The sequence below is a fragment of the Temnothorax longispinosus genome, chromosome 6 (assembly GCF_030848805.1).
Source record: "Temnothorax longispinosus isolate EJ_2023e chromosome 6, Tlon_JGU_v1, whole genome shotgun sequence".
Classification (NCBI taxonomy): domain Eukaryota; kingdom Metazoa; phylum Arthropoda; class Insecta; order Hymenoptera; family Formicidae; genus Temnothorax; species Temnothorax longispinosus.
The window spans coordinates 15,185,712-15,212,844 of NC_092363.1; the positions used below are offsets into that span (position 1 = coordinate 15,185,712).

Below are 27,133 nucleotides of genomic sequence, written 5' to 3' on the forward strand. Positions count from 1 at the left end.
GACTCTCTGATAGCTCAGACGCGGGAGAAGCAAGCTAATATCGAAGAGGTGACATGGCGTGGGAAATCCTGCGGTACGGTACCACCACGAGCGGCTGGTTTGATCATCGCAGACTCCAGATTGAATCAAGCTCTGGAGAGAGCCGCCACCAATCAAGCCAAGATTGATCTGCTGGAGGCGCATCTGATTGACTGCAAGGATGCTCTATTGGCGGTGCGTGACCACTTCAAGAATGAGTTGAAGAAAGAGAATGACAAGTGGTCGCCACAGCAACATCTGATCAATTATCTGCAATATATTCGGCTATCTCGTACATTGGAACGCAATTTGACGTTGGTCAAAGCGGCAGAGGAATCGGATAAAGCCAAGCCACAGGATATAGTGCGTTTGTATGAGGCAGCGTTGCACAATCTTGTGGAGATATCTCAGTTGCAAGACGACCCAGAATTTTTGGAGGAGCAGGAGGCGAAAACAAAATGTTACAGAGCCTTCAGATGTTTCTACATGGCCCAGAGTCTCGCCAATCTGCATCGTTGGCGCGAAGCTATGGCCTTATATCAGAGATCGCTGCAGCATGTTAAAGATGCACTTAAATATAACGCGATTCTTCCAGCTGCGCTGAAGGAAGCCTTGTGCAATTTGGAGACCTCTGTGGAGGCTGCGCAGTATGCTGCTCATGCCCACAGCGTTCTGGAGGACGGTCAGGAGGAAGAGAGTGGAACCAGTAAGCTTGCCAAAAGCAAGAAACCGCTGTACGAACGTTTGCACGAGTACAGAGAGGATCCGGCACTTCTCACGAAGCAACCGAACGTCTATAAACTGCCACCACCGATGCGTAGCATTCCTTGCAAACCTTTGTTCTTCGATCTGGCTTTTAACATGGTCGAGTTTCCTGATCTGTCGCATAAAATGGGCGATCAGGCTAAGAGGGGACAGGCTGGTCTCACCGGCTTTGTCAAGGGTCTCTGGGGTTGGGGAAACAAATGAAATTATATACAGCAGATACAGCAGAGGATTGATATGCGAAAGAATTTTAGACACATTGTACAGACAGTATTGTTATGATGCTGTATATTGTTTCTACTGTTTCTACAGCAACCATTGGTCCAACAAGCATTTTATTTTAATGCAAATTGAATTTACACTAATATTATTGAAGGGAAAAAATAAAATGGAACACTTAATGGATGTCTGTTATAGATCAGGATCTATTTCCTGTCCTTTCGTAATCCTCCTTTCCTCTCTTACAATATATGCAAGTGTATTGTACGATAAAATAATATTTTTTATTTTCTTTTTGCAACTTCATATACTGTAGTATAAAAACAATTATCTCACGGAGATACTTGTATATACAATTTTCTGTAAATAAATTGGTCTGAGATAAAGACGACGGTAGAGCATCACGTGCAAGTAACGCTAAAAATCATGCGCACTGCAACTGTCTTCAAGCCTCCTTACTTTTGGTGAGTTCTTCGACTAATTTTCTAAACACCTGTGCGACTTGACTGTCAGGTAATGTTACCAGAACACTTTGTCCCTTGTCCGCTAACTGGCCGACTTGTGGGTCTATAGGTACCTTAGCTAAAAATGGAACCTTTACCATCTCTGAAAGGGCTATCCCGCCGCCTGAGGAGAATATATTGGTACATTCCTGTAAAAAGTAAGATTTATCAAAGCTATATCGAATAGTAATATAAAATTACAATTGCGAATGTGAAAGAGTACTTACCGTACATGAAGGACAGACAAAACCGCTCATATTTTCAATGATGCCAATTATATGAATGCCAGTTTTTCTACAAAATGTCACCTCTCGTAGAACATCATCCACCGCAACTGCTTGCGGAGTAGTTACTATGATCGCACCATCACATTTTACATTTCTGTAATTTCAGTTGGAATGTCTTAATGCAGTCATACAAATGTGTTAACTCTATTTTATCTCACCCATAATTAAATATAGATATATATGTATATTATTTACTAATTAACCTTAAGTTCTCCATGACTGTAATGTGTTCGTCAGAAGTGCCAGGTGGTGTATCGATGATCAGATAATCGATGTCCCGCCAAACCACATCTGTTAGAAACTGTTTGATCATACCAGTCTTTTTGGGCCCACGCCAAACCACACTGTCGTTCTGACTTTTCAGGAGGAAACCAATCGACATGACGGACAGTTTCTGCTCTGAATCAGCAAATACTGGTATCCATCTGTCGATTATACGTGACATGTTGGCAGTGGATAAATTGTTAATAAGGAATTATCGCTCAATATAGGACATACCCCTCGGAGGACTGGTGAACATCTTCTCCTTCCAAGTTTAGTAGGTAAGGCACACTAGGACCACAAAGATCGACATCCAAGATCCCGACCTGTCGTAATTTACACTTTGTTACATTTAATTTTAATTAACTAATTAATCAATTTCCATAAAGGTTAAACCGCATCGCAAAAATATCTAGCTCAAAAATGAAAATTGGTAAAGTGGTTCGTTATAACGTTCGCTCTTTGTTGCATTAGCGATATCAGAAGATGGTTGTAAAATTATTCAACTGTATATTGAGAAGATATTGAACGAAGCGTCATAAATCTTTTAGAACTTTTGGAGCTTGTGGACACTCACTCGAAAGCCTGATTCCTTCAAAGCAAGTGCCAGCTGAGTGCTGATTGTCGATTTGCCGACACCACCTTTTCCTGAAAGTACTAACAGCACGTGCTTCACTCCTTCCAACATCGTGGCAAAATTAATAATTGAACGACGGAGAGCCGAATTCGAAACAGGCGATATAGCGATCGCGGACTGACGTTACGACGGTTGTTCAGCAACACAAAAGCATAAATGAGGTCACGTCAAGCTTTCACATGACCGACGATAATCAATCATGTTCGACCATGCGTAGTGTCAAATGACGAACAATCCCGGCGTTATTGTATTTCACATATCGGACTGTAAACATAACCCCAACGTGACGTTTCAAGCGACAGCACTTGCAGCGCTACTTTACCGAATAAAATATATTCTAAAGAATTCTTGGAAAAACTAAGTTTAATATCGAATGACAATTCTTAATATAGAAACTATATAAAATTTAAGTATTAGATTTTTGTGAAATTCGGTGCCAAGTTCATTGCTTAGCACTTATTCAGCGATAAAAATTGTTTATCTATCTTTTCATTGCAAATGTCATTGAATTATTTAATTAGGTGAAAATTTAACGCTCGAATTTTGACAATTGACTTTCAGTGTTTAAGTTTCATTATCCATTCATTTTATTGTCGAATAGATATGTGCAACTTGGTATTTGAAAAATCCCGCGCATTTTTTCCTCGCGCGGCAACCGCGTGAAGTTTGTCGCACGCAGCGCCCTGAAGGCGGCCGCGATACGCGTCACAGCCGCGTCAGCGCTCGGTGGTCGCCGGGGTCGCCCGCCTGGCGAGCAGTAGTTGTCCGCGCGTCCGTCAGAGCGCGCGTAGCTCGTGCCGCGTTGCTGAGCGCGATCTGTTTGCGCGCCGTCGCCGCGTCGTGTTCAGTCTTCAGTCGTGTCAGCCGTCTGTGGTTCACCGCTACGTGTTGTCGTCATCGTCATCGTCGTCGTCGTCGTTGCACCGTCATCGTCCGTGTATCGTTCCCGCGGGTACGCGCACAGGGTGCCCCGGTCGACACGCTCATTGCCCCGCGAGCAACGTCGCGCGCCGCCATGGATCACATCGGCCTGCTGCTGCAGCACTCGCAATACGTATACGCGATCCCCGTGGGTATCGTGCTGGTATGCGCCATTCTCGTGTTCGCCTTCGGCTTCAAGAAGGCGGAGCAGCCGCCGTTCGCGCAGCTTTCCGCGAGCTCCGACGTGGACCGGAAGCTCGGCAAGAAGCGCGGCAAGGTCCGCGAGAAGGTTAGTGACATAAACATCGGATCGGCTACGCGCGACCCGGCCGCGCGTCCCTCCCTCCCGCTCCCGCTCCCTCTCATCTCTCCTAAACTCCTAACGTTCCCGCGCCCTTTTTCCCCGCGGACACGGCGCGACCGCCCGCCATATGGTGGCTCGCTTGTGGGCGCGAGTCGATACACACGCACACACGTTCGCTAATCAGCTGGTCCCTCTGGACTGAGAGGGTGGCTGTTTTCTTTCTCCCCGCGCGTCGTGACGTAACGCCGCGACCGGGTCTGTTTTCTTTGCCAGGTGGCTCACCTCATCCCCGTCACATTCCTGGGATATTAGTCTTGTCGCGTGTCCAGCGCTAAATCTGCTCTTTTTATCGGCGCTTTCTACAATCGCTTTTTGTCCTCTTTCTCTTACCAAAGTCCAATCGCTTACTTCTTCAAGTATTATCTCATGTTGATACCAAATCTGCATATCAAGTAATTAATTTATAATTAGAAATTTTTTCTTAAGTACATAATTAACATGGGTGTTGAAAAAAAATTTCAGATTTTTCATTTAATTCAGAATTTTCATTTAATTTAATTTTAATTTTACATTTAAATTTAATTTTATTGACAAGTGACAAAAAATACTATTTATACATTCCATTCAATATTGTTTGGAAAAAAGATAAATTATATTTTAATATCAGACACGGTATATGGAAATTTGTCGAGCGTTCTTATATATTTTGTTATAGAAAGCTGCTAATGGACAAGTTGCATCTGAGAAAACAAGCCCAGCTAAAAAGACATTGGCAACGAAAGCCGAAGCTCCTAAGAAGGCTACCAAAGAAGATGATGTTGACGGGAAGTTAAAAGAGCGTAAACAAGAAGACAACAAGATTGTCGCTACTAAGAAAGAAAAGGAGCAGCTGTCGACTAAGGCTGGGAAAGAGAACAAAGTGGAGCAGGCAAAGAACAAAAAGAATTTGAAGAATTTATTCCAGGAAAAACCAGTGGACTTTGACGATGGTTAGTTGATTTACATATATTAGCATAAGATAAGACAATTTTTTTCATACAATTGTTTCAAGCTATTATCTATTGATAACAGGAGATTGGGAGCAAGCTTATTCTCGCAAGGATAAGAAGAACAAGAAAAAGGAGGAGGAATCTCCTTCGAAGAAAAATAAGAAGACTTCTAAGAAGGCTGATTTAATAAACGAAGCCAAGCAGAAAGAACAAGACAAACCCGAGGTCAAGGATAAGATAGCTAAGGAAACCGAAAATAAGGAGCTCAAAGAGAAGGAGAAGAAAGAAGTGATTCTTACATCTATCTCTGATGAGGAGATAGGTAAAGCCAAGGAGCCGCAGAAGGAAGAGGAGAGCAAGGTATATCTTTATTTCACATAGCATTAAAATCTAGCTAACAATTTATAAATGAAATATTCGATCGTAGATTGAGAAGGTCGAGAAGGAAGAGAAGAAATCTGGAAAATCGAAAAAGAATAAGAAAACTGTTGAAGACGAGAGTACACCCGTTTCGGTACCATCTACACCAAAGACAGATAATAAGCCTGTTGCGGAAGAGGAGCAGAAAAAGCCGCTCGATGCGGAAAAAATAGACAACGATGTGGAGGAAAATGAAGCGGTAGAAAGTAAAGAGAAAACCGCCGTGTTCGACGAGTTAGGAGGTTTGTTGTATTAACAAGGAAATTACGAGATACTTTTATTTACGAATTATTCAATATATCATTTGTAATTGTGTTCTAGATGTCTGGACAGAAGCAAAGCCTCAGAAGAAGAGTAAAAAGAAGGCTCGTAAAGATAACTGAGGACAATTATGTGTAACGCTAATGATATTCCTTCTTTCGAAAAGGAAGAGTGAGAATTTCTGCTCGGTCCAAAGGGCGTTTGTCGCTTTCGACAAATCAGGTGTGTTTTAAATGATTTGTTAATCGCCACCTGACCAAATCGTTCCTTCCCCTTTATACATAATACCAATCAAACTTAGGTTGTTCAATTATGATTTTTTAGTTGTCATGACTTTGAGATCGCGTGAGAACGTCACGTGTAGAACGAAAATTTTTTTTCGTATGTTTTTCATTTCTTATAGTCCACTATTTTGCATTTAATAAGAGTGGCATAAGTCATAGTTTTCACATTTATCAGGCAATTCTTGTACACATACATTAGGTTTCTTAGGTACCTTTACACATGTCTATAATAGGATATTGTTTTATTTGTATAATTAGAATATGTATAGTGGATTTGTATCATAAAGTTTTGTAATAGAGTTATTGAATGGTACTTATGCCATTTACACACACACACACACACATTTTGTGTCTTTATGGATTAATAATCTTACGAAGAATATTTTGTATACTATTCCATACTATTCCTACATTAAGAATAACAATTCTCTGCGTGTATTGTATATCGCTGTTAGTTAAACGCCGGTTTTCATTGACATCTCACATTACATTGTATGTGTATGAACGGTTGAAAGGCAAAAACATCAAGAGACACGGCAGTGTCTCGCGCCAAGTACACGCGGAGCGAGACCGACCGTGATAGAAAGTACGTCTCACGGTAATATTCATAATGCAGGACAATCTTTGGAAGCGGCAAACTTATATTGTTGATGTGTAGAATGGGTCTTAATAAAATTATATTTTTCTACACGATTAGTCGCGCTTAGTGACTGATTATTTTCTGCTTCAAATGCTCGAAAATCTATTTTCTAATAATTAATGCATTCCCATTTAGATACATCAATAATATAAGTTTTATGGAAGGATAACGTTACGTAAATTCATGGCAATTAGTCATATAAATGTGATAACAATGATGATTAACTTAAATAGATCTTGATAATAGAAATCAAGTTCTTTTCTGTGAAACCGTTATACAATTATTTTTCGAGTCTTTGTGTGCAATAAAGTTGAATATGCACGTGTATCGCAGAGAGTTGAAGCGACAGATAAAGATATTACGAGCAGTATCGATTTGTATTAAAAAAAAAGCGAAAATATCAAATTATTTGATACTTTAACGATAATTATAAATTGCAATCAGTTATCTATTTATAATAAAATAAGTAATTTATGACAAAATAAGTTACAATTTATGACGAGAAGCATAAAATTAACAGTTGTGGAAAATTAGTGTATTCGTGAAGCTTCAAGAGTGACTCAATACTGTTCGTAATGATCCAACCAATTAGTTTAATGGGCTAGTTAGCTGAGTACTTACATTCACGCGGAGAGAAAACCGAACAAGTGAAGTCTGGAGGGACGGCCACGGCTTTCGAATTGCGAGGAAGAAATTAGCATATTTTTCTAAGTATTGTTCCAAATCGCCACATCGTCTACATCGCACGGCATTCGCGACGAGTCGCAGTCGAGTTTGGCGAAACGCGCCGGACGTGTACCGCGTATTCCGCGAATACTACGTTTGTGCACATTCGATGTGTATTCGCGACAGATGTGTGGAACGTCTGTTATCGCGAGGTCCTGCGATAGAGACTCGAGCGATACTCTTTCCCACGTGGTAGGATACGACGAAGATTTTCGCATGAGAATCGACTAAATAGAAACGAGAGAGCGCGAGATGGGGGAGGTGAACTGACTATAAAATCGAGGAAGTATTATATTGCCACTGTACATATGTTTATATTAACGAGCAATGTTCTTCTTATTAAATGTATATGTGCAATGTTGCGTTGTACGGTTCACCGATACGGTCTCTGTGGCGGCAGGGATCCTTGATTTTAGGGATATTTTTCCAAAGAATCGATCAGCGTCCGACAATACTGTGTATGATCTATTTATTCTGAAAATGGCACGAGTTAAATTTCACGACACACAATAGATTTGAACAGGCGGGAAAAAGCTTGGTGCACAATTGTATAATTTTGTAAAAAAGATTCTCGGATTTAACTCGTCTCATTTTCCAAATGGACAGCACAATACGCTCTCATTATAGATCCTATAATGTGCCGTGCATTTTTCATCATACCGATCTCTCGGTATGGTCCACGTAGCATTCTGCAAATGTACCTCTCCAGTTCGTGCATCGAAATAACGATAGCGCAATTACGATGGCCTACTTTGGACGCGTGACTCGATATAGCTACAGTTTTGCGACTGTACGGCACACACGAGGACTCTGATCGCATTCGAAATATCGACTGTAACATAAAGATAAGATAAGCAGAGAAAAAGAGAGAGAAAGAGTAAATAAAAGCGCGACACGACAGTGTCGAATATATATTATATACATATGACATAGAGTTACGCATATAATTTATTTTATTCATCGAGGAGTTGCTGCGACCACAACAGCATGTGACAAATTAATAATAAATCCACGATATATAATAAATATTATATATACAATATAAAAAAAAACATACGTTGTGTAAAATACGTGTGTTTCGATTAACTTAAATCTTATCGTTAGCTTATGTATGTGAGCGTTAGCACTAAGGTAAAACCAAGGAAATGTGACACAAACGAAATATTTGCGTACGAAACTAATGGGAGGAGATATAATATCGACGAGAAATATTCTGTTTCTGAATCGCACGTGATTATGCGCTTCTCTCTCTTCTGGAAATTAGAATATACATTATCGAGATATATTCTATATATATATATATTTGTGTGAGATCTAAAAGATATATATATATATTTATTAACTTCAACTACAGCCACGTGGACTTGATTTACAAAGATATATATAAATATATATTTTCGCATTTATCTTGCTCGGCGAACAGAACATTTCTCGCGAAAATATGATTTTTGGTTGTGATATTTATGGAAAAATGTACGAATAGCAGGATGAGTTTCAAGGCAAATTAGAGAAAGACGGAAGGAGAAGGAGAAAGAGAGAAAGAGAAGAGAGACAAACTGAATAAAAGTTATATTTTTTCAGCATTTAATAGGGAGCATTTACTGCGCCTGTCCGATTTGTAAACATATATTTTGGAATTCGAAGAAATTAGGCCACGGATAGACAGGTAATAATATAAGAATGTTCAATTCATTTTTTTTTATTAGTCGAGCGAACGAATATTTTTCATTTGTTTCTTGAAGATAATTTACATTATTAAAGATAGGTATTTTACTTGTACAATCCTTATCTCTACTTAATTTATTCGTATCTTATCCAACCAAGTACACTTGGATAAATGGATTAGCAAATATTTATATGCCGTATACATTTAGTTGTATATATTAGATTAATATTTTTCTTTATATTCATAGAAATTTGTTATACGATAAGGATTACATATTATACAAATACACATGTATGTGTGTATATATAATGTGTATTTAGAGGATAAGCAATTTCTACACAGGTTTCCCAATTATTTTTTAATATCGTAATTATTGTTACTTGCGTAAAAGGCCTTTCTTCGTGTATTTGCTACATTTCCTCTTAAATTGTTTCACAGGTTTCTCGCTTTGCCCCTCGCTAGTCTTCGCTTTAACAGTTTTGCTTTCAAGATCCGTTATCGATCTCCTCGCCTTGCTGTTGACCAACAATCTGGCGGACTTCCTGGACGTTCTGCTCTTGCTCTTAACTCTTTTCTTCCCCTTTTTCCTCTTCTTTTTCTTACGGTCCATATTAGCGATTATGGCTTCGGCGTCCGCGGATATTTTTATCTTCGACTGCTGGGTGGTGATCGTCACCCTCGTGAAGGAATCGTAGAGGACATCCCCACAAAATTCGCCGAAGCAATACTCCTCTCCGCATTCTCTGCAAGTTTTCGCGCTGCTTTCGATTATCCCCGCGCGATTCTTACTCCGTCTAATAGGACTCGTTGGCGAACGGCGTTCTTTCATTACGGTCTTCGCCTCTAATTTGCCCATCTCCACCTTGAAAAACAAAGAGATTAAAAAGATGAGCATTTTGTTCTCGCATCGAGACATTAAGAACATTGAAAAATTTATTGCCTAAGATAAATCCTCACCAATCTCGAGAACATTTCTTCGTCTTGGCGAAGCTTCGGTCTTATCGGAGTCAGCATCCGCCAATCGATGGCGACCTGTTGCAACTCCTGCAGATCCAATTCCCTCATATCTGGTGGAACCGGATCTCCGTAGGCCCATTCCCTGCCGATGTTTTTGAGTTCTTTCTTGGTCGCTTTCCAAGAAAACTCTTTGTCGCGAACCTTCGTGTCCTCTCTTTTTACCTTTGTACAATTTTTTCTAATTAGATCTTAGTATCCCCATGATTGAAAGCTCAATGATAATCGAAATAAGAATATATAATTGATTTTAATATAATTGCAGTGAATAGGATGTAATAGTTTGTCATATGATACAAATTTGTAGTGCATTATTATTGGAATGGCTGCGAACCTTTTCCGGTTTGATCTTAAACTCCGGACAGTTCTCCTTGAGTCGCCGGAATTCCTCGTAAGAATTGCAAGTTGCTTTACTTAAATCGGGTATCAAATTCGCGTCTTTCTTGTCGTCCTTCAGTAGATCGTCCAATTGGAAGGCCATTATCTAAATCTGCAACGCGAGAAAGAAGTTTGAGCTCGTCTCGTTGTTTTGCTCGAAGAAACAAACAATATTCCCCGACAAGATCCCTTTCGCATTCTACTCGGCCTCACTTTCTACGCAAACGAAAAGAAAAACAAAAGGGTGTTCTGATGGCAAGGAAATTCTGCAGGCGCTTAAAAAATTTCGGATGCAGCGGGTGAGACCAGACATCGCTCGGAATCCCACTCGATCTGCTTCATCAGAAGTCCCTGAAAAAGAAACGAATGCATCTTGAGGACTGAAACTCTTACGAAATTCTCCCATCAATAATTCACAATTCAATCTTGAAAGTTAATTCAAACTTTTATTTTGATCCGAAATATTGATGTAGAAATTAAATGTAACTTTTGTAATAACTATCACTTTGTGTGATCTTTATAAAGTAATTATTTTTTCACAACTGTGTGACGACTATAAATATCGTGATTATTGTTTTATCTACTTGTTATACGTACGCTTCTCAATGACGTTAGTTTGGACAAAATTTCTTGTCCGCACCAGACATTAGAGCTATCGTCATCCGGTCGTTTTGCATGATTCGCATCGTTTTTCGACCGTAATTTCTCGGCACGCTCCTCAATGTTAATTTTCCCGTCTTTATCGATCCGCAGAGGCACAACGGAATTTAGACTGTCCATCGATAGGTCGGCGTCGTAGTTCTCGGGTTTTGCCTTACGCCTGACGGTGTTTCGGCTCTTTGATTTTCCGTTACTTGATTTTCGCCGGTCGGGGGACGGAGATCTGATAAAGATGAATTAATTTAGTTTTGGAATGATTAAGTAGCACGCAACCGTGCGTTACAATAATTGATTAAAAGAACTCCGTTCCCCAAAGTTCTTGTTGCGAGGATATCTTCATTTATTTATCACTCTTATTTCTTTAAACAATATAATGTCCTTTAGCTTCTGAATACATGTGCAACTATGTGTATCGATTTTCATCTTTTAAACAGTTTTGGAAATGTTTTCTTTACCTGGACCCTTCGTCGCTGGATTCGATTTGTCGCCTTCTTAATCGCAATCGTCTCTGATAGTGCGGATCTTTTTCGCTTTGCGTTCGATATCGTGTCCCTGGGCTAAGAGTATCATTAATCATGATCACATTCGCAATGTCTGTGCCGAACAAATGATTTAGGAACAGCTATGTTTAAATGTTACTGCATCATATCTTTGATTACCGATTGGCGTTCCATCGCGGTCTGCTATCGATCGTGGTTCTGGGCTGCGATTTGGATCGCGGAAGTGCTTTCATAGGGATTTCTTCACCGGGACTCGATCTTCAAAGAATTATAAACACACTGAAGTATCGCAATTTTTATTGATGAATTTTTTAAAGCATTTTCTGCCAGGCGAAAACGACAGCAGGTTTAAGCTTTACCAAAAAGTTTTCAGCAGATGCGTTCAAACTTCAAGCAGCAAACTTGAACAAAATTTTAAGAAAAATAATATCACAAATAATGTGTGAAATGAAGAAAAAACAAAGTGTAGCTAAATATGCTTTCCATTCTCTCAAGAGAAACAAGAACATTCAATTAACTTACTGGGTACTTTCCTCGCGCGGATCGACAGACATTTCATGACAAAGCGTCTTTACGATCATCAAGCTTATTATCGAACTATACATTATGAAATAAAAAACGATAATTACCGGCATATACTACCGCATGCAGGGGAGGACACAGTCGTCGTTTCGGCTCTAAGAAGCCCGAAAATGCGACATCGAGATCGCGGTGGCGACTCACTTGTCAACGTTTCTTCGGTTGGCGTTCGTCGTGTCCTTCCGGTCCTTCGTGGTACCTTGGTCTCCGATTGATTGATCCTGCAGCTTCTCCCGCAGCTCCTGGACATCGGATTCTACATCTGTCTGCGTGCCGAAGTCCCGGCCGGCCGGCGTTCTGTACTTGCTCGGCGTCAACAGTCTGTTCTCTACGACGACCGACGAGGTGTCCCTCGAGGACCTCCTCGGATTTCTAGGACTTCCAGTATTCCTCATGATCGCGTTGAGCCCCAGCGAGAGATAATCCGCGGCGTTCTCCGAGAATCTGCGCGGGCTTGGCGTCATCACCAAATTCACCAGCTGCAGATTTGCCCTGCTCAGGATCTCTGGATCCTCCAGTCGGCCGCTCAGCACGATTGCCACGTCCTTGCTCACGGGAACCTGGAGGGATCTCGGGTTCAGGTCCAGCGTGGTATCTTCCGACTTGTCCGCGTAATTCATCCGTGAACAAACTTCCCTCGGATCTTTGTCGGTCTCGCTTTCTCGATTGTCGGCTTCCTTGGCGTCCTTCGGGCCGGACTTTTCCTCGGGATAATTGGTCAAGTTCGCGCTTTGTTTCTGTGCCTGCGAGCAATTCTGTTCTTCGCGTTTGTCGTTCACATTCGCGATCGCGTTCGATTCGTTGCAAGACCGCGTCACGACGTCGGTGTCCTCGTCGGTGGTCTCCTCTCGCTTCCGCCGATTCTTCCGTTCTTCCTTCGCCAGCCGCTCCGCAGCTTCCAGGACCTCGCGCATCGCCTGCGCCTTCCTCAGCTTTGCCTCCTCCTTCTCGCGTATCATCCGTTGCTCCTCCTCGAATCTACAGCGGAGTGAATCCATTGAGGATGATTTGTAACTTTAACAGAGACTTTAAGTTTTTTTTTTATATTTTATATTTATTTTACCTTTCTCTGTCTCTTTCTCTCTCTCGCCGAATTCGTTCCTCTTCCAACCTCTCCTCCCTCATCCGCCGCTCTTTCTCCTCTTTCCTCTGCCTGTCCTTCTCCTCGAGCTGCTGCTTGATGGCAGTCTGAAGTTCCAGCGCTTTCTGCCGTCTCGTTTCCCGTTCCTGAAGAATCTGCGCGTCCACTGGAATATTCTGACCCCGAAGGTAAGATACTTTATTGATGTCAGAGCCGGTCGAGCCAGTCGTTGAACTGTCCGGGCTGCTCGCGCTGTCGTGATTGATTACCAGAACCTTGACCAAGAAATGAGCATTTTGATTAAATTACAAAAATTTTGGGATAGATGAAATAAATGCTCCCGAATAGTTTTTGAGCTAACGAGCGACTTTAAAGATGCTCAACAAGTTCTTAGTAATCATTACTTGGCTCGACTGTCCTAATCTTGATAGCCAGGAGGGCGGCGGTGGGTCGCCTCTCGCTGCGTCTTGACCCCAAACACTGCCCCACCTTGGCCTGTTGAGTTCACCCATTCTGCCCGGCGAGAGCCTCCTCGATGGTGGCAGTGAACTTTCAGGGGTGGTGCAATAAGGATTTTGCCACGTTTTCTCCGTCATTTCCATCCTGCTTGCTGCTTTGTCAGGTAGAGCTCCTTAAACCGAAAAGAAAAATGTAAATTTTATGTTGACAAAAAGAGAATGATTAAAAAATATACGGGGTATTTTAAACTATTACTGTCATCCGTAGAAACTTTTATACATCCTTTTTATTTAATATTCTTGTTTATATTTATCTGAATATTCATCAAACAAGGTTTTCTATTGTAAAACATTTCCTTCAATTTTGTCAGTTAATAATGGATCACACTTTTGATATTCATATACGTAATTTAGGGACTAAAGTACAGAGGAGAACTCACTTTGCCCTGCCTGTGGCACATCCACGGAATCGCTGGCGTAACCGGAAGTCTCGCCTTCGCGCTCCTCGCCCGGCGAGCCGTAATGTCGTGCCTCTTTTTGGCTCTCGCGATGCTCGTTGGGTCGATGGCGACGGTGTTCCAGTTTTTGCGATTTCTGTGACTGGTATCGCGATCCCTCCACGCCGAAGTCACGCTGCTGTTGTTCCTATACGAGGCGAGACGATAATGATAAGGCGGCTTCGGGAAGCGAAAGGCAGGCGCGCGGGCTTGCGTGATAGGGTGCGAGGGTTCCGGCTTTCGTGAAGAAAGGAACTGTGTGTTCCGTCGCGTTCTATGCACCTATTGTGACTGAATATTACTATCGTACCTGCCGGAGACGGGACGCATACATAAATCATGCACGAGCTGGTTCTTATTTTTACCCGCTTACATATATAATGAGAGCGCCCGACACGGGCGGTTGCATGACAATATTTTCCTTCAAAACTGAATAAATACGCGTATTATATAACTAATTTATTATCCATTACTTATATCACATGCGCATTCTATATAGAAGCGTAATGATTGATTTGAGAAATGCCTGCATTTAAAACTTTGCATAACCGAATAGTCCAACATTTATTAAAAAAAAAAAAAGATAAAAAAGTCAAGATATCAAAAATTTAGTTTTCCTCATTGTTGAAATAAATTTTTGCAATTAAAAAAAAAAGGAACAAACAAGCTGAACTACTACGTTAAGTTTTCCAGTCGCAAAGTAATTTAGTTATTTCAAACGCAGAATATTTTTTAGAGCAACGACTGCGATAAAATCGGGTTTGTGTTATCAGCGGTTCCAGCAATCGTGGGGTTAACGGGGGCGAGCATAATGTCCGCTCGCCACTCTTAAGTTTGAAAGCGAGGTGTATAGCCTTGAGGTCGTTGAACTTCAATCGCGCGATAAGAATCGATTTGCCGGACTGCCTTACTTTTGCTTTTCCCTCGAAAGGGCAATGTACTATCGAGGGTCATTCGCCGTTTTTATGAAATTATGATTAGACGTAATCGTTAATTTGATAGATCGTTGAATTTTAAATGAGAGCTCGGTCTATAATCCCAGATAGGCACACAATGAATACTGTGCCCTTATCCGGATCATAATTTCTGTCTATCTATTTCTACTGAAGCCGCATCGCTTCGAAGAAAGTGTTTGAAAGGAAAAGAATTACACAAGTATAACATCTTGATATAAAAATTATATATAATGAAAATTAATGTATAACAAAAAGAATTTTCGATTTATCCTCTATCTTTCTCAATATCCTTGATTTATAAATAAAAATCTGTGCTACTTAATTATTCGATTTTTTTTTCTATCTACGTGACATCCGCGGAACATTGCCGCACGCAAGTAGGTTTGCGGTAAGCGATCAATTATTCAAGTTTCCATCAGAACTTTCATTTGTAGAAAAACCAATTCGTGATCTAACATAGCAAAGTTATTAACGAACTAATCAAAATTTTTATTGAGGATTCATATCAAAATCAATTTACTCGAATGAATTAAGACAAGACATATATATTAAACTCTTCAAATTTATTTTTCGAGCTAGGCTTATATGACAATTTATTATTATTAAATATAATTCAATAAAATGAGAAGATACGTACCAGCTGGCAGAAATACTGCTGTTGCTCCTTGTTGAAAATCGGAGGTAGACTGGGGCTCCTGCGTCTGACTGGCGAAGTCTCCACCTGGTCCCGAAGATTAATTAAACTGCCGCCGCTATAGTCAAGACACTTGAGGTTGCTATTGCCATTCCCGGAACTTTCCGTTGCCAGACTTTTCAGACTGATGGTGCTCCCGTAATGTCCGGCGGTACGGAAGGGTTGCGCCGAAGGCCTATCCTTTATTTCCCCCAAAGACAATCGGACTTCGTTCGAGTAAGTACTGTATCAGAGATTTCTTATTTTATTATCAGGAAACAAAGAATTTCAAATTTATGTTAACAAAATGAATTATTTTTAAGAACTTTTGATTAATACGTAAATAATCTATATATATGCTGTAGAACTGAAATAAAATAGTTAAGATTTAATTAATGTTCTCGCGTAAAGTTCTGTTTAATGATAGTAATATAATATTTTGTAGTGATTTAGTGCACCTACCGGATATGGGTGCGGTTGTACGTGCTATTAGACTTCAGGGTTCCCCAATTAACGCCAAGACGAGCCATTTCTTCTGTATAGATAAAAAAATACTTCTCGTCTAGATACCATTTTATTTTAAGTAGTGTCTAATCATATTGCAAGTAATTGCGCAATAAATTAAAATAATATAACAAGTTTTTCAATTACAATAAAAGCACTTACTATATAAAAGAAATAACTCTATATACCTGTACTAAATAATAAATTAAGGTAAAATATTATATTGTTATAATAAATAAAAATGTAATAGATAGCACAAAATATTTATGTACTTTTTATGCCGCAACTATAAAATTCTAGGAAATTTATATTTATATAGAATTCTATCGATTTAGGAAACTTTGCAAAGACTAAATTGCTTAAGTACGTGCTGGTCGTTAGTTCACCTACCCCTTTCCCTCGCCCACTGGAGTCTCTTCTGTTCCACCAGTGACGTTCTCCCGGTCATCCTCGCACCCGATTCCCGCGGGAAGACGTAACGAATAAGCGCGGCAGCGATGATGGACAATCGAAAAAGGCGAAAGAGGATCCTAACTAAATCCCCTCAACTAAACCCGCAATCATTGATAATCTCGACTGCCTACCTATTCGGGGATCAGCAACGGTGGGACGTTCCATCAGCAATACTCAAAACCATTTGGGACTCCTCGTGTCGTTCGACAAAACTGTTTTTATAAATTCGCTCGCGCATACTTCCGCAACCGATATTCTTTATCGCGAGACTTCAGCACAAAATCACATTGTGTTCCGAAGCGCATCTTTGTGCCTGAAGAAGTCAATATCAAAGCTACCCGTAAAAAGGCGAGAGTATCATGCGAAGTCTCAAGTTTTTAAATAGGTTTTTTTCTCCAGAGAACATATTTTATCGCGTCGAAATGTGACAATTTGAAAAATTTCAATCAAGACCTCATTGTCAGATAATTGATTATCACTTGTTAATTAAATTTACCGGCATCCGGGACTCCGTTGTCGGAAATTTTATTACTGAATATCTAAAATCAATTACACGTTGACCGATATTTTAGTAAATAATTTCTTAATTCCACCCCCCTGATGATTTTTTAACTTTACGGAATTTATGGACATCGTTCTTCAAGATTAGGATGATGCCAAACTTTAATCACCGGAAATTCCGATAGCCTTCAACTCTTTCTCGGCACTTCGAACGCGTCAACTAATTTTTTTAGTCACTACCGACGCGAATAAAATCAGGAATTTCGTAAACCGAAAAATTCTTGCGCACCCTTCGGTTGGTCGGAAATCCCAATGATATGAATCGCGACCTAGTTTCGATGTCAACCGATTTCCGCCCACGCGAAGCGTTCCATCGTCCAGGGTGGCTTTGCCTGCAAGAGTTGCGCGAGAACGGAATTCTCCGTTAATAACGAAGAAGGAAAGACAATAATTCAGAACTCGACTTTCTATGGTGAAATCTCGTCTTCCGGAAGACAGCCGTTCTCCAGATTCGCGGGATTTCGCGGCTTCTCGCCGCGTCAATATTTGTGCTACTGCCGGGGTGCCGGGGACCGCTCCGTGATAGCCCCCACGAGCCCCTCCGGGTGCTGAAGAAGTTCGAGCGACGGGGGTGCGGATTCGATCGCGGGTTTCCATAGGAACTGGTCGCGCACGAGTCGCACTCCCTTGCACCGTGTCCTCCAGGGTCGATAATATTGACCGTGTCGCGATAAGGGATAATGACCTCCACTTTCGCGGTCAGAGATCACATTCTCGCGCCGCGCCGGCGAGCCTCCCCCTTCTTGTCGAAGCGCGACGGATCTCTTCCGCGAAAGACAATAAGTGGATCAAAAAGAAAGATACCGGAAAGATGAATTAAAAAGACTATTACGAGAAGCTATTTCTCATAAATAAATAAAGAGATCAAAAAGGGGACCACTTTGGATTTAAGGAAGTTAAGGAAACCACGTTCATGCGAGACTTTGATTAATAGTAAGAAAAGGATGTGTGCATATGTAAAGTAGGTTTTAGCGTTGTAAGATACACGAGAAGCTTTTATCAAACGTCAGCGAAGTAAAAAGCACGTTCTGCGAAAATCATCATCGGCTTTGAGCCATCAGACGTTGCTTTTATTTACGCCATACTGTTATTATGTAAATTATATAGATATATTGTATATTTTAAGTATAAATATGTGAATCTCTGGGTGCCTTGTACGCCGTAAGACGCGGCGCGTTCATTATTTATTTACCAACAGATTGTAAGCTTTTTATATCGAAAGTTGGATGTCATTTTCTTGATGCCTCTATTAAAAAATCAATTTTTAAATATATGTATATGTCAAACTTTTGTTAAATTTGAAAAACAAAACGTCTTCACCTATTATATTTGTAAAATTTAAATGAATTTGTAAGAACAAAAATTAAAGAACTTCCATCCATATTATAATGACATACATATATACGTATCTATGATTTTATTACCAAATAATAAAAGAACATATTTCGTCGGTATATTATCTATCGGAAAATTTCGCGACAGATCACTCCAGTCATTTCAGAATTTCACTTATGACGGCTCACGGCGCTGTCGCGAATTTTATCTTCCCTCGCGATGCGGTCGCGGTACTCGCGGTGTTGTTTATCCGTCACCTGCTGTCAACCAACTGTCCAAATCATCGTAGATAGATTTCTTCCAATTTCTTCTAATCTGGGGCAGATGCGCGTCCTGATTCTGTAGAAAGTTATGTCGCTGGACCAGACAGTATGCGAAGGTAAAAGAAAGCACGTTAGAAAAGTGACAGATGTCATGCTATATTTAAAACCGGTGTAGAAGTAAACAATCTGTTGTCAAGTGTGCATCAGTTATCTTCGATAACTTGACTGTTGTCTCGAGTCGAAGATCAAGTGAGACTGTTCGTCGACTTTAGCGTTAATGACACTCGATTGGTTTTGAAATGAACGACGTCGATTTCGAGGTTATCCTCCAACCTGAAACTTCTGCTTCTCGCACTTTCAGATTTGAAAGCTTTCGAAAGGCGACTCACTGAAGTTATCGCCAGCCTACAGCCGGCTACCACGCGATGGAGAAGTACGTCCTTTAAAAATTTTTTTTATATATGTGTTTGCAGTGTTTTCATAATACATCTATAAAATACTATGATATAACAAGTATTCTTTGAACTTGCTAGTTGTCTCACAATTTTTCTAAGATATCTTATCATTCTGATTATGTACGCTCAACTATTTTGCTTGTTAGAAGCTCATCCTGCTTTCTTATGGCTCTTCAACTTGTCGATTACCCTAACAATAAGTGTCTGGATGTTCTTGCAGTGCTGCTGGGTTTAATGTCCATTTGCACCGCCATCGGTGCCTGGCATTGGTTGACAGATCCTAATACGTCAGCAGTATCCTTCACGCAGAGTTTATATAATCATCCATTCTTCACGATGGCTAGTATAATATTAGGTAGATATGAAGAAGCATTCCCTATGTATTTTACATAAGTTGAAATTACAATTGCATTGATGGAAATCGTTTTGCAGTGATATTGTTTATGATGGGAGTGCATAGACGAGTAATAGCACCTAGCATTATAACCCAGCGAGCCAGGAGCGTGCTTGGCGATTTCAACATGAGTTGTGATGATACTGGAAAGTTAATTCTGAAGCCCACAAGACCTCCTCATCCCCACGAGACTTAGAGTGTTTGCGACGATAATATGTGTTCATTATTTTGTGCGCTACAAGATTGTTCCGAAATTACGGCGAGCAGAGAATTTAAAACTGTATATTTTTAGCCTTATGAGTTCTAGTTAATTATGCATATATGTGATCTCTTGTATAGCGCACATAAAATTTACACACGTGGATATACCTGAGTATGTATATAATCTTGGAATCGCAACTTTTTCGGAATTTGAATTAATGATATCTCTTACTTGAGAAATTATATTCTTCTAATACTTTGACGACTTAATATCTTGACAAAGTATCAGACGACTATATTGAGTAAGAGGTGACATTGAAATTCCACGAGTTACAATTCCGAAAATTCCTGAAAATTTACCTTTTTATTCGAGCACAAGTTGAAACTTGAAAATTGACGAAGAAAATCCATAATTAGACGAGAGACAGTAAACTAAAGAGGTAGTAACTATATAAAGTTCCCAAAATCGATTCCAAAGCCGCAATGTATATAACGATCAAAACATTTATTCCGCAGTAATATTCCGCATATTACAAATCTTCTGTTCCGATTTCAATCTGCACAGTCACGCAATTTGTCTTTTTAAAATAGTCACATGTACAACATTATAATCTATGCGGACTCTATCGTTCGTTCACAGTCAGATATTCATGAGGAGTGTCTTGTCAGTTCTGAAATCGTACTAGACTACAGTATGTAATATATACAAGTGATGGTAACGCAACCTCGGAGTGCTATCTCCAACATACCAATCAATGGACAGTGATTGCGTATTTGAAAAATATCTTGTAAGATGTCTAACAATTGTACAGAGGTTTAATGCACAAAGTAAACACCGTCACTTTTTAAAAATATGTGTATACATGCATCTACACCTCGTTATCGGCTTAGAAAGCCTCGGCTAGCCCCTGTCAATTCTATGAATTCTGAATTTCGTGATAATTTTGCCGGATAAATTGCAAACTGAGTTTATAAAATGGATTTCACTCTTGCTTAATCATTTTACGATTTTCGTAACAAGCGCACAACAAATTTGATTATGCGCGCTGTTTACATGTATATATTGTATAATCCGAGATAGATTGCTGATAGGATACAAAATAAATCTTACGGGATATTTCAAGTTTTTTCAGATTTGCGTCGCATTGCATTGCAGGAACATCATTATCTTTCATGCCGTTAGGATATACATATATATAAGATATACATAAGATACCCTCTCTTCTGTAACAATTTATTTCATAAAAATGAATTTATGTTAACCTACTTAGATACTGTACGCTGTTTCGCGAAAAAGGATTCAAAAATGAGTTAGGCAACTCGTCACTTAAAGTACAAAACCGAGAATTACGGTACACAATATATTTTTCTTCATGCCCTCGTATTCATTTGTATTCGCCGTAAGAATGGTATCCAGTCGTAAGAATTTCTTATTTATATATATGTACATGTATAAATAAAAAATTTCCCAAGAAAACGATTGCGAACATTACTCTCAGTATCAACAGCTTCAATAACTTTCCTCCTGTCTGTCGGTACTTCCCCGTTTCGTACTTTACGCACGTAATACTCGAGGACTCTCATTACATATATATATATCGAATTTATCAAATGTTCCACGGTACAAAGTTCGCCGACTACAATCTTTCAGACTTTGTCGTCGTATAAATCTCTTGTACTATGGATCTCTCGACGCGTTTCCGTCTACTTCCGCGTAAACCGAAGTGAATGAACTATATAAACGCCACTTGCCCGAGTGCGTTCCCAATCTTACACTAGTGCATGGAAAACAGATCGCCGGCGGAAGGAAGAGGTGCCAGGCCGCCAGTCACGTCGGGCAACTGCGTCAAATCGGGAAGATTCGAAATGTGAGACTTTACCTCCGACCGAACTGCACACACCTTCTTAAGCTTTTCTTTATAGTCCTGGAAAAAAAAAACACTTCTTTATAGTAAATGTACTAGATTTATGTTAGATATCGTTTAAATAGTAAGAAAAGAAAGCAATCCTACCTCTAGAGTGCTTTGAGCCTGTTGAAGTAGCTGCCTTTGCGCCAAAGTGTAATCTCGCAGCATCGTCAGCAGTCTTCTCCTGTCCTCCATCTCAGCTTGCAACCGTCCGTTGTAGTCGGCGAGAAGGGCGGCAGCTTCGTTTACCGCTGCACTCAACTGATCCGCAGCCGTTCGATCAGCGAGATTCGCGAGTAGCGAAACTTCCGAAACCTCCGGTGGTAAGGACGCGATACGTTCCCTAACGCCAGCGTCCGAGGACGCAGTGTTTTCCAGATCCTGAAAACCACAGAGAAGGCTCCGTTAATCCACGACGATGTTCTGGATCTTCCAATAAATTCGTCACGTCCCTCGCAGAATTCCTCACCATCGCTACATTTAGTACAATGTACTTTGCCCGTACGAGGAAGAGCAAAACACATGACATGTTGCTGCAACGCAATGAGTAAAAAAAAAAAATCGATCAATCAAAAGATTCTGGCATTGAGAGAGCAATAGCAAGGGTAATATTCCTTGTACTGAAGCAAAGCACTGATCAATCACTAAAGAAAACCAGCATCCGCTCGATTTACTCCGCGAAAAGTGAAGCTTTCGAGAAACCAAAAGAGAATATGCAAACGTAAATTCTATTTGGAGTGAAAGAAAGCGACAACACAACTAAACAAAGCATGAAATCGATAGGGTGGATATATCAGAGTTGTTATAGCGTCTGCTGATATGCCTCATGGATTCAACATGTATTTTCATATGAACAAAATATTTTATTGCTAACGATACAAATTCCGCATCATGATTGTTGCTTGTATAATTGATATTAACCATTAAGGCCTTGATGAGTTCCTCGGTTTCCGGTGGATCGCCGCCGGGGGTCCTCGGGCTCAACGTTACGTGAAGCTCTTTGGTGCCGTCCACCTCCACTTCAGTCTCAGACTTCTTTTTCTCCTTCTTTTCCTTCTGTAAGCGCAACAGATGCATGTAGATCTCATTTATCGCAATTGATTTATTCAGAAAACAATTCAGCAATTAAAAAATTGTTTGGTATATAAAAGAGCTGTATTATTTACGAAATATGTATGTTGTGCTATAGATATTACATAAGCTCTGTTATTTTCATGCATCTCTATGCGTTCAATACGTACTTACGTTATTTTCAAACTAAAAGTTTTAATTATTTAGGGTTCTTGATGTAATTTAAGAGTACCTTTGTTTTTTCTACTTCGATCTTTGCCTTCTTTTTTGGTGGTGGTGCTGCAGAGTCCTTTTCAGATGGAGCAAAAGCCGCTTTAAATTCAGCTATCTGTGCTTTGTCGTAGACCCCTCTCTCTTCCCAAATTTGTAGTAACCTGTTCAACCGGTCTCTCGTCTTGTCGTCAAAACCCTTCATGTGCTCGAAGGCTTTTGGCAAGACTGTCTCGAATTCCTTTCCAAACTCTGGCCCTTTTTTCTTGCTATTTTGGATGACGTCGTTTGCGAGATACATAAACATCAACTTGCGATTGTCCTTCACTGTAAAAACGTATGTAGAAAATATTAAATTTGCGCTAATATCTTTTGCATAAAGGATCGGAGTCGCAGGAGAGTTACAATTGTACAGACAAGGATTCCTGTTGCTATAGTTCGACCATTCGTCTCAATTATGGCTATTCAACTGTATTTGGATTCCTTAAAATGTTTTTCACGCTTAAATAAATTCTATTTTTCTCATAGTAAATTCAAGTATTATCGCCATCAATATTGCTTCCAATAAGCATTAACATATCACCTTCTATTATCTTCACTTGACTAGAAGATAGCAGTAGTTTTAAATTTGATATGATTTAAATAAATTTGATTTATTTGATTTAAATAAATGGAAATTCAACAAGTACCGTATCTTTTCTTAACACATATCCTCCCTCCTTAAAAATACCTTAAAGGATCAATGATTAACAATTGTTTCAAGCAACGTTCATCGAAAACAGATATCTATCCAAACTACATAACCCTGTGTCAGAAACGAGCCACAATTGCGACGATTTACGGCCCCCCACGTGCTCTACAGCAATTGTATCGCCTTTAATTAATTGTTTTGTCATTTAGAAACTTCGATGACGCTCGCTCGGGACGGCGAGCGTCGCGCGGGACGTCCTTCCGCGTCGTCGGGCCCAGGACAACGTTTCGATCCGGCGGACAGGACAAACGCAATCGTTGACGAAAATTAGCCCGTACCTTTGCACATCTCCTTGAACCAGATCTTCACGATGGTCGGGTGGTGCTTTCTGTGATGTATCAGCCAGAGCGAGAGCGTCTGGATGCTCTGCTGCGACGGGTTCAGGTCCATCAGCCGTTTGATCAGGGCGTTCTCCGTGAACCCCGTCATCGCGCCGTCGGCGAGGGTCCTCGTCGGGGTCTCTCGGTCGGATCAGAGACGAGGTCGCGTTTGCGGAACGCACGCGTATACACGAGTGCGGACCGGAGACAACAGCTGAACCAAGCGCAAACGTACGACGACGACGACGACGACGACGGAGGCACGGAGGGACGCGCGCTTTGCGCAAGCGCACCGAGATACTTTCGCCGCCAACGTCGTCGGCGGCAAATCGCGGAATCTACACGAACTTTCTCCCCTTTCGATAAGCGATACTCGGATTGTGCCGACCGAGTTGCCTCGTGGCTTCCCGAGTTTCGCGCTAGATGGCGCCACCATTCAGTTTCAAAAGGAAAGTTTTTTGTCTATTTTTGTAAAAATAAAATTATACAATCCGTACACCATTTTCTTTTTTTTACGCTTATTCGATCTGCTTAATTATTTGTCAATCAAATGGGTGTGACCGATGATATGAAACAGCTCGGGAAGAGATAGACAATTAAACCGATTTAGAACAATAATTTATTCGTATATAATTGCCTTATTAGAAACGGCTATATGTATATGCCTAATGGACAAATTACTGTATATACAGTACGTACGATTTTCGAAACAATAACTTACTTCGTACACAACTATTTTAGCGCTATGTGATAATGGACAGTTATTGCGTCTTTTCTTAAATATCAATAATTTCGTCGCTTATGCATTATTAATATATAAATCGTTAGAACATTTATAACATATCTCTTGCTATTTGCATAATATTTACAAATTTTATTCATGAAGATAGAGATAATTATTTCATCGAGTTCAGCACTCGATTGTAACAAACCAAATTGTAATTATAATCGTTACAATCAGTAGTTTCGCACTTATAGAACGCAATTAGAAATTAACAAAATACTAAACGTTCAATATTGCAAACATAATATTATATAAAAATTAGATAATTTAACGTATTCAATTAATTTTCTTTTTTTCTAGCTTCAATTCTCAGAATTTTTCTATAGAATCTGAAGAGAATTACTTTTTTTTCTGAAAGTATTTCTGAAAGATTATAAATGGAAATAATTTCGAGGTAAATCGAAATATTTCGCATTTATAAAGAAAAGAAATAAAAATCGATTTTGTGCACCAATTTCTGGGATTTGACACACGCATTGGATTTTTTTCTTTTCTTTGGGTTCTCAAAGTTTAGGTATTAATGTATAATGTAAATTTAACAACGTTCAGGTATATACATATGTATACAAGTACGCATACATTTAAGATGTACACCGTGATTGCTTTAATTTTGGCAGTCGGTCGAGTTTCGCTAAAGCAGCTGGATGTCATTCGTCGAAGCACTTAGAAAGGAAAAACAATTAAAAACTATGCATTGTACTTCTACAATCATAAAGAGTAACTATAAGAGTAAATACGGTTGCTTGAAACGATATAAAATAAATGCCAACTACTCTCTCATTAAACTTAACACAAATAAACGTATGTTCCTTGAAAACATGGATATTCGGCATCTATAAACTTGAAATTGATAGGATCTGAGAGTAAAAAAGGCAACCTTATATCGAAATTTTATTACACCTATATGTAAAAAACTAACCATATGGAATAATTACAAGAACGGCAATTTTCCTCGATAATACTCTTAATTAATACTGTATCGAACTTCATTTGCTCGGTTCGCAAATCGATATCTAAGAAACTTCGGTTTGCGTCGTAAAAAATATTTGCCGCTTATTGTTAGAATGACGGTAGCAAACTTAATAAATGAATAACGAATTCCTAATAATCAATTAATCCTAGAACGGAACGAAACGTAATGCTGACCGAAGAAAATCACGATTCCACTCTGCCGGATGTCTCGCCGTTTATTTCCGTCTTCAGCTTCTGCTCCTCTCGTCCAACTTCATCGTGTTGCCCCTGTCCCACTTGATCATCCACATTTACTTCCTCCTCCTCTTCCTCTTCTTCCTTGCCGCCTTGCACCACTTCCTCCTTCACCGTTACACCATCGCGCTTCTCAGGCTCGCGATTCTTTTCGCGAGCGTTCTCGGTCGACGAAGAGTGGATCTCTTCCCCTGGACGGTGGAAGGTCAATACGTGATGATCCAATTCCGCGCTGAAGAAGAACTTGAGCGTGCACTTGGAGCAATCGTACGGTCGCGCGTCCAGTCCGTGTTCCTGTAGCATGTGATTCTGCGAACAAACGCGTTGTTTCGTATTCGTATAAATAGAAAGAACGAAATAATAAACTTCTGTTTCAATATATATTTATATATTTGATATGAAAGAGGCGTAAATTTAAACGAAAGCATGAAAATAAGGACGAATCTAATGAAACATATGCAATCTCGTCTGTAGCTAAGAAAAGATTCTAAATTCACGCGAAATATTTGGGAATCAATAGCGATTAAGTTAAATTTTCGTTCAAAGAGTAGTGAATTAATTTGTTTTAATTGCCATTTTTGCGCGGATTCTTGAAGTTGTTTATTCGACCATTTTCTTCTCTGACAATCTACGGTCGTTGCCATAAATGTGAGTGAATAACTGTTATTTTACGTTTGAGACATATATATTAGCAGACGGTTAAATTACCTGAAGGCCAATGGGAGTTGTGAAGAGCGACTGGCAGATGTAACAGCTAAGGGCGGCACAACCGGCGAAAGTGTGCTCTATTAAGTGAATTTGCAGCTGCATAGGACTGGCGGCCTCAAATAAGCACAAGTGGCACCGTAAAGCCTCCAAGGATGCTTTCCCCGATGCCTCCAAGTGTTCCTTCCTTACGTGTTGCTGAATTTTCGCTTCAGTTGGAAACGACATCTAGAAATTTTAATATTTTATCTTGAAAACTATATTCACTTAACGATATAAATTTATAAACAGTATCGTTTTCAAAAGAAAGAAAAAG

The 27,133-nt window shown here is 40.0% G+C and overlaps 8 protein-coding genes across 14 annotated transcripts in view; 3 read left to right on the top strand and 5 right to left on the bottom strand.

Annotated features, from left to right (window-relative positions):
• Window positions 1-3: 3 nt before the first annotated feature.
• Srp68 (signal recognition particle 68) lies at window positions 4-1,188 on the top strand (the record flags this gene model as incomplete). The annotated part of the gene is made up of 1 exon (XM_071782362.1): window positions 4-1,188. A coding segment is annotated over one exon (984 nt), but the record flags the coding sequence as incomplete, so codon positions are not given.
• A 2-nt stretch (window positions 1,189-1,190) lies between these two features.
• On the bottom strand, window positions 1,191-3,078 carry Nubp2 (NUBP iron-sulfur cluster assembly factor 2). The gene is made up of 5 exons (XM_071782150.1): window positions 2,631-3,078; window positions 2,291-2,379; window positions 1,996-2,217; window positions 1,733-1,886; window positions 1,191-1,654 (listed from the first exon to the last, which is right to left on the bottom strand). Exons 1-5 carry the CDS (start codon window positions 2,739-2,741, stop codon window positions 1,448-1,450), a joined length of 783 nt encoding a protein of 260 aa, XP_071638251.1. The 5' UTR covers window positions 2,742-3,078; the 3' UTR covers window positions 1,191-1,447.
• Window positions 3,079-3,273: 195 nt separating this feature from the next.
• Window positions 3,274-8,818, top strand: LOC139815311 (uncharacterized). Its single transcript, XM_071782145.1, has 5 exons — window positions 3,274-3,900; window positions 4,631-4,904; window positions 4,987-5,264; window positions 5,332-5,566; window positions 5,646-8,818. Exons 1-5 carry the CDS (start codon window positions 3,706-3,708, stop codon window positions 5,705-5,707), a joined length of 1,044 nt encoding a protein of 347 aa, XP_071638246.1. The 5' UTR covers window positions 3,274-3,705; the 3' UTR covers window positions 5,708-8,818.
• Window positions 8,819-8,918: 100 nt separating this feature from the next.
• Window positions 8,919-17,731, bottom strand: LOC139815313 (uncharacterized). 2 transcript variants are annotated; one of them, XM_071782148.1, is made up of 4 exons: window positions 16,786-17,731; window positions 10,250-10,405; window positions 9,859-10,080; window positions 8,919-9,763 (listed from the first exon to the last, which is right to left on the bottom strand). In XM_071782148.1, the coding sequence occupies exons 2-4, from the start codon at window positions 10,394-10,396 to the stop codon at window positions 9,278-9,280; spliced, it is 855 nt and encodes a 284-aa protein (XP_071638249.1). In that variant the 5' UTR covers window positions 10,397-10,405; window positions 16,786-17,731; the 3' UTR covers window positions 8,919-9,277. The 2 variants fall into 2 exon arrangements, with proteins under 2 accessions (XP_071638249.1, XP_071638248.1); XM_071782147.1 differs by lacking the exon at window positions 16,786-17,731 and adding an exon at window positions 10,507-10,644.
• On the bottom strand, window positions 10,507-16,792 carry LOC139815310 (uncharacterized). Of its 5 annotated transcripts, none has more exons than XM_071782141.1 (12): window positions 16,592-16,792; window positions 16,160-16,232; window positions 15,662-15,941; window positions 14,012-14,216; window positions 13,518-13,744; window positions 13,096-13,388; window positions 12,177-13,010; window positions 11,976-12,050; window positions 11,613-11,711; window positions 11,409-11,510; window positions 10,891-11,176; window positions 10,507-10,644 (listed from the first exon to the last, which is right to left on the bottom strand). In XM_071782141.1, exons 1-12 carry the CDS (start codon window positions 16,647-16,649, stop codon window positions 10,570-10,572), a joined length of 2,607 nt encoding a protein of 868 aa, XP_071638242.1. In that variant the 5' UTR covers window positions 16,650-16,792; the 3' UTR covers window positions 10,507-10,569. The 5 variants fall into 5 exon arrangements, with proteins under 5 accessions (XP_071638242.1, XP_071638241.1, XP_071638244.1 ...); XM_071782140.1 differs by having other exon boundaries at window positions 16,160-16,259; XM_071782143.1 differs by lacking the exon at window positions 11,976-12,050.
• Window positions 17,732-18,720: 989 nt separating the features above from the next.
• Window positions 18,721-20,028, top strand: Cnep1r2 (CTD nuclear envelope phosphatase 1 regulatory subunit 2). The gene is made up of 4 exons (XM_071782151.1): window positions 18,721-18,929; window positions 19,175-19,246; window positions 19,489-19,623; window positions 19,701-20,028. Exons 1-4 carry the CDS (start codon window positions 18,902-18,904, stop codon window positions 19,856-19,858), a joined length of 393 nt encoding a protein of 130 aa, XP_071638252.1. The 5' UTR covers window positions 18,721-18,901; the 3' UTR covers window positions 19,859-20,028.
• Window positions 20,029-21,209: 1,181 nt separating this feature from the next.
• On the bottom strand, window positions 21,210-24,412 carry LOC139815312 (regulation of nuclear pre-mRNA domain-containing protein 1B). The gene is made up of 5 exons (XM_071782146.1): window positions 24,081-24,412; window positions 23,074-23,378; window positions 22,692-22,826; window positions 21,876-22,151; window positions 21,210-21,788 (listed from the first exon to the last, which is right to left on the bottom strand). The coding sequence occupies exons 1-5, from the start codon at window positions 24,229-24,231 to the stop codon at window positions 21,639-21,641; spliced, it is 1,017 nt and encodes a 338-aa protein (XP_071638247.1). The 5' UTR covers window positions 24,232-24,412; the 3' UTR covers window positions 21,210-21,638.
• Window positions 24,413-24,727: 315 nt separating this feature from the next.
• The window catches only part of L (zinc finger protein Lobe), a 71,598-nt gene continuing 69,192 nt past the window's right edge, over window positions 24,728-27,133 (bottom strand). For both annotated transcript variants that reach the window (XM_071780724.1, XM_071780725.1), the window contains 2 exons: window positions 26,821-27,045; window positions 24,728-26,421 (listed from right to left, as the gene is read on the bottom strand). In XM_071780724.1, coding sequence (XP_071636825.1) covers window positions 26,062-26,421; window positions 26,821-27,045 — 585 coding nt within the window. In that variant the 3' untranslated portion in view covers window positions 24,728-26,061. The remainder of the gene's footprint in view (window positions 26,422-26,820; window positions 27,046-27,133) is intronic.

Coding starts and splice junctions, on each gene's coding strand:
- Nubp2 (XM_071782150.1), bottom strand. CDS start 2,741: ATGTTGGAAGGAGTGAAGCACGTGCTGTTAGTACTTTCAGGAAAAGGT. Junction 2,218..2,290: donor GTTCACCAGTCCTCCGAGGG/GTATGTCCTATA, acceptor TATAATCGACAG/ATGGATACCAGTATTTGCTG. Junction 1,655..1,732: donor TTGTCTGTCCTTCATGTACG/GTAAGTACTCTT, acceptor TACTTTTTACAG/GAATGTACCAATATATTCTC.
- LOC139815311 (XM_071782145.1), top strand. CDS start 3,706: ATGGATCACATCGGCCTGCTGCTGCAGCACTCGCAATACGTATACGCG. Junction 3,901..4,630: donor GCGGCAAGGTCCGCGAGAAG/GTTAGTGACATA, acceptor ATTTTGTTATAG/AAAGCTGCTAATGGACAAGT. Junction 5,567..5,645: donor CGTGTTCGACGAGTTAGGAG/GTTTGTTGTATT, acceptor ATTGTGTTCTAG/ATGTCTGGACAGAAGCAAAG.
- LOC139815313 (XM_071782148.1), bottom strand. CDS start 10,396: ATGGCCTTCCAATTGGACGATCTACTGAAGGACGACAAGAAAGACGCG. Junction 10,081..10,249: donor TTAAGATCAAACCGGAAAAG/GTTCGCAGCCAT, acceptor AATTGTACAAAG/GTAAAAAGAGAGGACACGAA. Junction 9,764..9,858: donor AAGAAATGTTCTCGAGATTG/GTGAGGATTTAT, acceptor TTGTTTTTCAAG/GTGGAGATGGGCAAATTAGA.
- LOC139815310 (XM_071782140.1), bottom strand. CDS start 16,649: ATGACCGGGAGAACGTCACTGGTGGAACAGAAGAGACTCCAGTGGGCG. Junction 12,051..12,176: donor AACCGAAGAAACGTTGACAA/GTGAGTCGCCAC, acceptor CATAATGTATAG/TTCGATAATAAGCTTGATGA. Junction 11,177..11,408: donor TCCAGCGACGAAGGGTCCAG/GTAAAGAAAACA, acceptor CATCTTTATCAG/ATCTCCGTCCCCCGACCGGC.
- Cnep1r2 (XM_071782151.1), top strand. CDS start 18,902: ATGTCGCTGGACCAGACAGTATGCGAAG. Junction 18,930..19,174: donor GGACCAGACAGTATGCGAAG/GTAAAAGAAAGC, acceptor TCGCACTTTCAG/ATTTGAAAGCTTTCGAAAGG. Junction 19,247..19,488: donor GGCTACCACGCGATGGAGAA/GTACGTCCTTTA, acceptor ATGTTCTTGCAG/TGCTGCTGGGTTTAATGTCC.
- LOC139815312 (XM_071782146.1), bottom strand. CDS start 24,231: ATGACGGGGTTCACGGAGAACGCCCTGATCAAACGGCTGATGGACCTG. Junction 23,379..24,080: donor GTTCAAGGAGATGTGCAAAG/GTACGGGCTAAT, acceptor ACGTTTTTACAG/TGAAGGACAATCGCAAGTTG. Junction 22,827..23,073: donor TCGAAGTAGAAAAAACAAAG/GTACTCTTAAAT, acceptor TTGCGCTTACAG/AAGGAAAAGAAGGAGAAAAA.